The sequence below is a fragment of the Ipomoea nil genome, unplaced genomic scaffold (assembly GCF_001879475.1).
Source record: "Ipomoea nil cultivar Tokyo-kokei standard unplaced genomic scaffold, Asagao_1.1 scaffold1770, whole genome shotgun sequence".
NCBI classification, from domain to species: domain Eukaryota; kingdom Viridiplantae; phylum Streptophyta; class Magnoliopsida; order Solanales; family Convolvulaceae; genus Ipomoea; species Ipomoea nil.
Genome location: NW_017618198.1, coordinates 1,071,239 through 1,082,500, shown reverse-complemented (window position 1 = coordinate 1,082,500; position 11,262 = coordinate 1,071,239). Strand labels below are relative to the sequence as shown.

General features: G+C 30.6%; 1 protein-coding gene across 1 annotated transcript; it reads left to right on the top strand.

Moving 5' to 3' along the window:
* The first annotated feature begins 6,818 nt into the window (after positions 1-6,818).
* LOC109192489 (vacuolar amino acid transporter 1-like) lies at positions 6,819-11,030 on the top strand. Its single transcript, XM_019343151.1, has 13 exons — positions 6,819-7,106; positions 7,487-7,707; positions 7,925-8,244; positions 8,491-8,705; positions 8,817-8,840; positions 8,970-9,150; positions 9,251-9,470; positions 9,559-9,694; positions 9,787-9,806; positions 9,913-10,058; positions 10,145-10,188; positions 10,283-10,345; positions 10,713-11,030. The coding sequence occupies exons 2-13, from the start codon at positions 7,505-7,507 to the stop codon at positions 10,809-10,811; spliced, it is 1,671 nt and encodes a 556-aa protein (XP_019198696.1). The 5' UTR covers positions 6,819-7,106; positions 7,487-7,504; the 3' UTR covers positions 10,812-11,030.
* Positions 11,031-11,262: the final 232 nt, after the last annotated feature.

The window sequence follows — 11,262 nt, the reverse complement described above, 5'->3', positions numbered from 1 at the left end:
TGAGTGTTCACCCAGATTCTATAGAGAGTAAGATGTTAGATATAAATAATTTAACTATACTGAATAATAATATACGAGAAATCTGACCGCGTATGAGCGGAAGCAGTAGTCGTGTTAATCTCCAGCCACAGTTGATGTTCTTGTTGTGTTGCCTCTTGAATGGTGTTCTTGTTGCGTTGCCAGACCGTTAATCATGTTTTGTCTCATACTTGACTCTGAACCTTAAATTGTGTATTGCTGTCTTCTGAGTACTGTAACTGAATATGTGCTATCTAATCCATAATGATGTATCTCATCAATCCAGGTTTATATTAGCCTATTAGTATTAATTGGATGATAATTCATAGTATTATTCTTCCGGAGAGTAAAAGATTGATGTTGCCTTTGACAACATGTTTGAGAGTGTTGGATGAGCTGAGGAATGAGGTTATCTTCCCCGAATCGTCATAAGTCGTCTTCTTCTTCATCTTTTTCTTTGGGGGGATTATAAGTTTGCCTTTTTTTATTTAACTAACCAAGGAAATAAAAAGGGAAAGGATGACATGCACCTTATCTTTAGTTGATTTTGTTGTGGATTATATTTGTTATTTGTTTATTTAAGGGTTTGTCTTTGTCTCTCTCTATTTTTTTCATTGTGATGCAACCTATCATAGAAGTTGAAAACAACGTTAAAGGGGAAATGAATAAATACAAATTTAACTTTCTTATATATACATAGAACAAATGTCAATTTTAGTCCCACAAGTATTAGCAAAATGACAGTTTTGGTCCACATCTTTAACTCCTATCAATTTTTATCCACGAATATTGTTTTAATACCAATTTTCATCCACGACTATTATTTTAGTGTCAAAATTCATCACGACGGTCACTCCTTTTAAGACATGCCAAAATCTAAAATTTTAAGTGTATTTTCGTCCTTTTCAACTTAAGATCCCAATTTGAACATGAATAAAGGAATTTAACCCTAAGATCGATCCCAATTTGCAATTCTCCTCCTCATCCTACCTTAATTTGAGGAGGAGAACTGCAAATTGAGATCAATTTTAGAGCTTAACTTTCTTTATTTATGCTCAAATTGGGATCTTAATTTGAAAAGTAAGAAAATACTCTTAATAATTTCATATTTCAGCATGTCTTAAACAAAGGGGTGACCGGCGTGATGAATTTTGGTACTAAAACAATAGTTGTTGACGAAATTAAATTGGTACTAAAATAATAGTCGTGGATGAAAATTGGTGTGAATTAAACATGTGGACCAAAATTGTCATTTTGATAATACTCATGGGAATAAAATTGGTATTTTCTATATATATGTGTGTGTGTGTGTGTGTGTGTGTGTGTGTGTGTGTGTGTGGAAGGGTTCAGGTGCGGTAAAAGCTTCCCGTGCGGTTAGACGCATCTTCAATATTAACATGGCACATCTTAGGTATACAAATCATCACGCACGTTAAGCACACAAACAATGCACCTTAAGAACACAAATCACTTACATTAAGTACATAAACCACGCACCTTAAGCACAGAACAAAGCACACTAAACACAAACCCACGCACTTAATATTTTAAAATGACTCATATTAAGTACAAACTCACGCACATTAAGCATAAAATTCACGCACATTAAGCACAAACCTCACGCACATTAAGCATTAAACCGACGCACTTTAAGTATTAACTCACACACTTTAAGTTTCAACAACTACTGATATTAATCACTAACCCCACGCACATTAAGCATACACCCCACGCACATTAGGCACAAATCACACGCACCTTAAGCACAAATGCCACACACATTTAGTCCAAACTCAAACACATCAAATTTACCGAGATGCAAAAATTACCAAAATGTCACCGCATTTTTTAATTTAATTTTGGTAATCTTGGACGTTGATTTAAACGAGATGAATGACTCAGATTAAACCGCACAACCGCACCTGAGGTGCCCACCCCGCACCAGAACGCAGTTATATATATATATATATATATATATATATATATATATATATATATATATATATGGTTAAGTTGCGGTGTGACGTCACCAATAGTTGCAGAATTATACACCATCAACGATAGGAAATACAACACAAGAAACACACACAAATTGGGTACGCATCACCAAAAATACACCATTAGGTATGAGTAAAAGCATCATACAGTGTTTGAAAATAACCTATTAGGGGTGGTGAGTTATATGGTGTATTTTTTGGGATGTATCGTGTTTTTTTTGGTGTTTTTTTTTTTTTTTTGCATTCCATTGTGGTGTGTTTTTCTTACACTGTTGGTGTATTTCTGAAACCCCCGCTGCATCGCTGCACTGTAAGCCCCGCCACATATGAGCGCTAATATATATATATATATATATATATATATATATATATATATATATATATATATATATATATATATATCAAAATAATTAGCTTTATGCAAATGATAAAATTAAGTGGAAGAGAATTGTTAAATAAATGGGACCACAAATTCTAACACAATTATTGTGTGGGTTTGTATGTATGTATGTGTGTGTGTGGTGGCCATGGTTGACATACGAGTTAAAATGTTAAGCATTGTGGGGCTTCAAATTTGGATTGCCAATCACTCAATATATATTAGTGTTTCATTATATTTGATTATTTGCATTAAAAATATATAGCTGCTCAATCAATTGGCTCCACATTATAATTTATTTAAATTGATATTTTTATGTAAAATTATTTAAAGTAAATTTTAATATTTGATTATGTTATTATATTTGATAAGATTATTTAGTAAATATTTATGTATTCATTTGACATAAAATATTTTTTTCAATATACGACAAGTTTTTCTTTAAGAAAAACGACGGAGTATTGCTCCAAAATGATGAGTAGTCGAGTTGATGGAATATAATTCTCGTATCAGAAGGTCACGAATTTGATTCATGTTAATAACTTCTCGATTGAACCCGACGCTATTACACAATTAATAGCGGAGTTTATTCAATGCACACCCTCGAGTAACAGATATGGATTTATCACCCCAAAAAATGGAGTAATGTTTTTTAAATTAAGGGGCACAAAATTGTTAAATTCATTTTTTTTATGTAACAATAACTTTTAAAATTTGTCCTTTTAAAACGTACAAGTTATTGTACACAAAATTGTTAAATGCATGCATAACATTAACTCCACAAATATCTCAAATGATACACTTAAAATTTAATTATTAATAACTGATTCTTTTTTTTTTTTTTCAAAATCTTCATTATATCTATATTCATTAGATTATTAGTAAAATAACGCGTAGAAATAATTTTATGACATTATGGATTCTCGAATTACGGATTCTTTTTTATTTTTCAATTTTTACTGCTACCTTATTATTATTAAGTGTTCGGGCGGGAAGTTAAAAAGGACAATTTTGTTTTTAATAATAGTATAGATATAGATTATTAATAACCGATTCTTTGTCATTTTTTCGCAAAATATTTATTATATTCATTAGAATAATATTAAAATAATGACGTGTAATTTTAATCTAAATTATAAATAATCGGATCTTTTCATTTTTTTTTTTTTTTTTGCAAAATATTCCTTATATTCATATTCATTAGATTAGATTAATAGTAAAATAACACGTAGAAATAATTTTAGAACATTATGACTTCTCGAATTACGGATTCTTTTCTATTTATCTTTTGTTTTTAACTGCTAACTTTATTATTATTAAGTGTTTGGACGGGAAGTTAAAAATGAGGATTTTGTTTTTAATAATAGTATTGATTGATTGGAGAAGTGACAGAATAATATTGTTGAATAGGAATAGAAATTTTAATATTGTTGTATTATATTAAGAATATGAATTTTAATGTAAAATTGTAGTATGAATAGGAAAGTAGGAAACAATATATTTATTAGGAAGTGTATTACACTATTATACAATACGTAGTATTACGCAAAGCTTAATAGTATATATGACTGTTTTGGGCGGAAAATTAAAATGGACCATTTTGTTTTTATTAATAGTATAGAGTATAGATTATTAATAACCAATTCTTTTCTAATTTTTTTGTGACAAAATCTTCCTTATATTCATTAGATTAATAGTAAAATAACGTCCTTTAATTTTAATCTAAATTACTAATAACTGGTTCTTTTCTTTTTCTTTTTTTTTTCTTTTTTTTTTTTGGAAAAATCTCTCTTACAGCTGTTTTTTTTTTTTTTTTTTTTTTTTTTTTTTTTTTTTTTTTTTTTTGCAAAATCTTCCTTATATTCATATTAATTAGATTACTAGTAAACTAACGTGTAGAAATAATTTTATAACATTATGGCTTCTCAAATTACAGATTCTTTTCTATTTTTCCTTTTTTTTTTTACTACTAGGCTTATTATTATTAAGTGTTCGGCAGGAAGTTAAAAAGGATGGTTTTGTTTTTTAATAATAGTATAGATATAGATTATTAATAACCGATTCTTTTCTTCTTTTTTTTTCTTTTTTTTTTTTTTTTTTTTTTTTTTGCAAAACCTTCATTATATTGATTAGATTAATATAAAAATAACGACATGTAATTTTAATCTAAATTATAAATAACCGATTCTTTTCCCTTTTTTTTTTTTTTTTTGCAAAATATTCCTTATATTCATATTCATAATTCATTATATTAATAGTGAAATAACACGTAGAAATAATTTTAGAAGGCTTCTCGAATTACGGTTTTTTTTTTTTTTACTGCTAAGCTTATTATTATTAAGTGTTTGGACGTGGAATTTAAAAGGAGAATTTTATTTTTAATAATAGTATTGATTGGAGTAGTGACGGAATAATATTGTTGAATATGAATTTTAATGTTGTTATATTGTATTAGGAATAAGGGTCAAATAGGTCACTCAACTGCGCACTAAATTGCAATTAGGCCATTGAACAACACAAAAACATGCAATTTAGCCCAAAATGACTTTGTTTACCTGATGTTGCAAGTTACTGATTTTAAAATTAATTTTTTAAAATAATTTTTAATAAATAAATAATTAAAATATTTTTTTTAAAAAAAAATTACCGGCTCCAGCCGGCTTCATCCAAAATGGAAGATTTTGTTTTTATTAATAGTAGTATAAATCTTTATATCTTTATCTTTTCTTTATATATATATATATATATATATATATATATATATATATAAAGTAGAATTTAGCACAAAATTTTTCCCTCCAAAGTGTGAATGCATTTTGATAGAAACAAGATTAGCACATATGAATGCATTAATTGTGTGGGTAGATGTATTTATACATATTTTTTAAAAGTTATTTTGTGTATTTATATTTTATAAATTATATTATATTTTATTATTATAGCTCTATCTCTATCTCTATCTCTATATATATTAAAGCATAATGAAGTATGAAAAAAAGTTTATTGTGTTCAAATTTATTGGTAAAGTTTTATATTTAATATAATTTGTGTATATCAGGCAAACTCGATGTTGTGGGAGGATAATCCCCCTGCTTTTATTTCGGCTTTGATTGATTAATTTGACTCCACATATATAAAGAGGAGAAATTAGATATAAAATAAATATAGTTCTTACATAAATAATCTTTTTCAAATGAATAAATTTTTTTGTAGAAATTTTTGACAAATATCGCCTGTTATTTTATTTACAAATTTTATTTAAATACGTTAATTATATAATTAAAGTAGTTATTTCAAATTCAAATTCCTTTCAAAAACAAAAATTCAAATTCAAATAATAATACAAGTAACAATAAACTTTAAAATCAACATAATAATAGCATAATTAAACTTTTAAAAATATTAAATATTACATTGTATAGTTATACTTTCAAACTAATTTTGAGCTCAAGAACTCAATTACGTTTTTTTTTGTTTTCACTGCACAACCATTACTTTCTTTACTAATTCAGAGGATGTCAAAAATTTAACTGATAAATTAGTTAAATTAAGAATAGTTCATGCATCAGGATAATTACAAGTTGTATATATAACATTTCCCTAAATCTTAACCCATTCAATGTTTGGTTATTCAAAAAAAAAAAAAAAAAAAAAAAAAACCTAAATCTTAACCTATAAAATATATGGTACAAAAAAAAATTAATACGGAGTAGCATTTACCTAAATCTCATAACCCATGGTAGAATTGTATTCAAATTCTATTCCTTTTCTTATTCTATTCATTTTGAAATTTTATTATATTCTCCTTAGTTGTATTGGTTGAACCAAACATCATGTCAACTATAGAATAAGAGTTTGGCAATAACTCAATAAGTTAATCCGAGTTTTTAAAAATAGTATATTTTTTCCTTTTAAAAAAAATAGTCTATTTTATAATCTCGAGATTGTCTTATATATTTTCGTTAGGTATTATATACTCTATATTTATTCTATTTTTATTTCTTCAGATATAGAAATATAATTTTTGAAGGGTAATTCTTATCGGATAGATTGTCTTATATATTTTCGTTAGGTATTATAATATTTATTCTATTTTTATTTCTTCAGATATAGAAATATAATTTTTGAAGGGTAATTCTTATCGGATAGATTGTCTTATATATTTTCGTTAGGTATTATAATATTTATTCTATTTTTATTTCTTCAGATATAGAAATATAATTTTTGAAGGGTAATTCTTATTCTTATCGGATATTAACTACCTGTCTACTACAGTACTACGGAGTACGGAGTGGATATCAACAACATTATTATTCCTTAATTATGACCTCCTAATATACAATTAAGCGATTAGCCGCGTATTTTTAAGGGTTAAATTAATGGTAAAAAGCGGAGCTCATACATGATACACCCATATATGTACAGTCTCCGTCAACCTTAAATCTTCAACCTTCAACCTTCAACCTTCTGCTTCATAAGCTCAGGCTGCTGTATAAATAGCCGTAAAAGCATTGCTTCCACTCATTACATAAACAATCATCGTTGCATCATATTGCTACTACAATCTCTTCTCTTTCTGTGCGCAAAGCTCACAGATTCTTGAGGTTTCCAACGTCAGAGTTTAAGAAAGAGGTTTCTGGGAGCTTTTAAAGCAGCGGGTAGGAAGAAAGAACAGAGCTTTAACGTTCTTTCCTCTAATTCTCCATTAAAAAGTGAGTTTTTTTTTTTTGTTTTTCCTTTCTTTTTTTGAATTTTTGTTGTGGTATGAATATTGCATGTTTGTTGGTGTGGGCATGTGTGTGTGTGAGCCCCTGATTCCTAAATTTTACTTTTTTGGTGTATTTTGGCCTAAATTTGGAATTGCCCTTTCAAAGTTTCAATTTTCTTGGCAAATTTGGCCTTCATTCAACTCTCTTGATTAGGTGTCTTGTTATGTGTGGAATTTTGGAATGAAGTTTTCTTGGATTTTCTATGTATGAGAGGTGTTATGGAGTGAAGGTTCATAGTTTATTAGTGTATATGGTGAAATGTTAAAGTGTGTGGTGAAGAGATGGCATGTTATTAAAGGTTGAAATCTTGATATGATTTGTAGATTTTGAGGCTTTCAAGGATGAAGAATTCAGTGTCTGACCACAGTTTCTACATAGATAGTGAGGAAGAGGAAGAGAATCAGGAGAAATGTGAAAATGGAGATGGGAATGAATCTGATGATAATTATTCAAATTACTCCAATGATAATGAGAATGAGACTGAGAATGAACGCCAGCACAGCAAGCCCAATTCCTTCAACAATGCTTGGCCTCAAAGTTATAGGTATATTTTCTCCTCTCTTTTTTATGCTTAATTTTTCACCAATATGCATGTATGATAAGATCTTACATTCTCAAGAAATAGATATGTCTTCTGTTATAGGGAGCTAGTTTTCGATTTGTTTATTTGTTGATGAGCTAGTAGCTAGTTTGTAGTCTTGATTCTTGAAATTTTCTGGAAAAACTCCACAGCTCTAATCTCCTCGAATATTTGTTTGCAGGCAATCTATGGATCTTTACAGCAGCATACCATCTCCAAGTCTTAACTTTTTGGGGACGCCAATTAAAAGTATAAGCAGCTCGTTTCTTTCGTCATCACTTACAAGGAGACACACACCCGAGGTGTTGCCTTCAGTTCATAAACCGCTTTTGGCATCAAAAGAACCGGAGCAGAAAAGGCGTAGTTCAAATGCTTTGTTGCCCCCGCTCCCATCCAAGTCATCTTTCATAAGGAAGGGAACCCCTGATAGGAAACTCTCTGCAGTTGCACATGAAGTTCCCATTTCAAACCAAAGCTCGTTCGGACAAGCAGTGCTAAATGGTATCGTTTCGACTACTAGTCTAGTACAATAAATTAAAATTCTTGTTTTGTGTTTAAGAGATTATTTGAGAAACCAATGAGTTATATTATTAGATTAGATCAGGTTATACTAAAAAGTTTGGAACTTGCTTGAGATTATTTTAAATAGTTGAGAATAAGAAGAGCTTTTGTTCCTCTTTAGGTCTAAAAGAGGATTAAATGGTTTTGTGCCTCTACTTATATATATATTTCGGTTGTTCCAAACAGGAATGAATGTTTTATGTGGAGTAGGTATCCTAACCACTCCTTATGCTGTGAGAGAAAGTGGGTGGATTGGGCTTTCGATATTGTTTCTCTTTGCTGTACTTTCTTACTATACTGGGATTCTTCTTCGCAAATGCTTAGACAGCCAACCGGGGCTCGAGACTTATCCTGATATTGGGCACGCTGCCTTTGGTCCAACTGGCCGAGTTGTTCTTTCTGTAAGTCCAATTGAAGCCTTTTACTTCGATGAAAAAAAAAAAAAACTCCGTTTTAGATAATTAAGCATGGCTGCTAACGTTTTGTTTTGCTCTCGTGTTTTTTGGATGCAGATTATTTTGTATGCAGAGTTATATGTAAGTACATCTATCCCGACTTTTCAAGTCCTTTCTTTGGTCCTTATGGCATGTTCGTTTTCTAAGATAAATAGAATTTCTTGTGTCCTAATTGTCCCGATTGAGATAATATTTGGTCTCTATTTGCAGGCATGTTGTGTTGAATATATAATATTGGAAGCTGATAACTTATCGTCTTTATTTCCAAATGCACATTTAAGTTTGGGAGGAATACGTTTAGATGCACACCATCTTTTCGCACTGATGACCACCGTTGCAGTTCTTCCTACCATGTTTCTCCGGAACCTCAGCCTTCTCAGTTATATCTCAGGTGAATCGATCTTGCAGTTGTTAATTAATATCGGGTTTTCACACACACAAAAAAACGAAACTTTTAGCTAAATTTTAACACGAAAGCTTGAAACTTTCAGCTGGAGGAGTGATTGCTTCGGTCTTGGTTGTTTCGTGCTTGTATTGGGTTGGCTTGGTCGATGGTGTTAGCCTTCAAGGCAAACAAACGGCGTTGAATCTCTCCACTCTCCCGGTTGCCATCGGTCTCTATGGTTATTGTTACCAAGGGCACGCTGTGTTCCCCAACATCTATACTTCGATGGAGAAACGTAGCCAATTCCCTGCTGTCCTCGTAACCTGGTACTCCAAAACCTCGCAAATTTGTTTCATTAAAATCCCAAGTAAAACGTTGTGCTAACAACATAATAATTTTCAAAAATGTACACAGCTTTGTCATAGTTACTTTGATGTACATTGCGACGGCTGTTCTTGGATATATGATGTTTGGAGATTTAGCAGAATCACAGTTCACGCTAAACATGCCCACCGAACTCGTTGCCTCCAAAATAGCTGTTTGGACCACGGTACGTCAACTTCATTACCTCGCCTTAAAACTTAAAAGAACGATGTGTAAAGTTTGCAGTTATCATAATTCACTCTTCTGCTTCTTTTGCAGGTCGTTAATCCATTCACAAAATATCCTTTCTGAGTTTCTGATCCCCAAGATCACATTTACTTGTCAATAGCTTTACTTGTGTATATCAATAAACGAGACGTTTTTTTTTTCCTTAATTAGCTATACGTATGCATTAACCATGTTGCCAGTGGCAATGAGTATTGAGGAATTCATACCATCAGATCAAGTCAAGTCCTATATGTACTCAATGCTCATCAGAACGGCGTTGGTGATCTCTACCTTGATCATCGGTCTATTGATCCCGTTTTTCGGTAAGCTTACTCTGTAGTCATTCATGTAATCGTAGAGAACTTTTTCGACCTTAAACTGCTTAAACATTAGTTTACTTTGCCTACAGGTCTTGTTATGTCACTCATTGGATCTTTACTTACAATGCTAGTTGTAAGTCCTTCATCTTCTAATTAGAGTGTTTCTTATGATTTTCTTCTGATAAGCCATAATATACCGATTAATCTGTTTTTTTTTTGGTTTTCAGACATTGATACTTCCTTGTGCTTGTTATATGAGCATAGTGAGGGGAAAAATAAGCTATACTCAGGTATTGTCAGCTTCTACTTCTTTCATACTATTGAACTTTTGCGTTTCCTATAGCCAGTAAAGCACCAGAAGAAGGTAAACCAACCTAGGTTATCTTAGCGGTTGCCCTTAGCAAGGGCTGTTGAGCATATAACCATTAATGTGCAATCCAACTATTAGCTTAGGCTTTTAGTTGAGATGGAACACATGCTTCAATTTGGTATCAGAGTCAGACCAAAGGTTATGGGTTCGAATCTCTAAGTCACTCCCAAGAATTTATAATCTTGTGATTATTAACTCAAAAGTCTGACTAAATTGGTTCGGGTTGTCCCGAGATGTTCTTTTATGATGATTGATGTTTTTTTTTTTTTTTTTTTTTTTGGTTGCAGGCATCAGCTTGTGTAGTTATAATTGGAGTAGGTGTTGTATCTGCAGTTATTGGAACCTATTCTGCCATTTCTGGAATTGTTGAAAGTTTGAGCAGTTGAGATGATGACAGAGTTGAAATAATGTATACTACATAGTTTTTCTGTCATCCCCCAAAAGGGGTTTTTTTTTCTTTTTTCTTTTTTGGGTTTACAATTTAGTCCCAAATCTTTTTTGTTGTTGGCTTTAATTTGACCATGCAGAAGTGTTGCAATGTTCTTTTTCTTCTTCCCCTTTCAATATATTGTACTATTTTGTGGGAAAATATTAGAGTTATGATATCTGAGTAATATACTTATTATTATTTACTTTTGGAGTATGATAATGTATTTTACGAGTTAAAATAATATACTTTATGTGTTAGAATAATGTATATAGCTGTGTGAATCACAGTCCACACAATAATGACATTTAAAAATTCTCTAATGCATACAATCAATAAGAAATATTTAAAACTTCGACAATGACAATTTGAGAATTATGTCCAAAATAGACATTTTTTTGTACACACTA

Coding starts and splice junctions, on each gene's coding strand:
- LOC109192489 (XM_019343151.1), top strand. CDS start 7,505: ATGAAGAATTCAGTGTCTGACCACAGTTTCTACATAGATAGTGAGGAA. Junction 8,841..8,969: donor TTTTGTATGCAGAGTTATAT/GTAAGTACATCT, acceptor CTCTATTTGCAG/GCATGTTGTGTTGAATATAT. Junction 10,059..10,144: donor TCTATTGATCCCGTTTTTCG/GTAAGCTTACTC, acceptor CTTTGCCTACAG/GTCTTGTTATGTCACTCATT.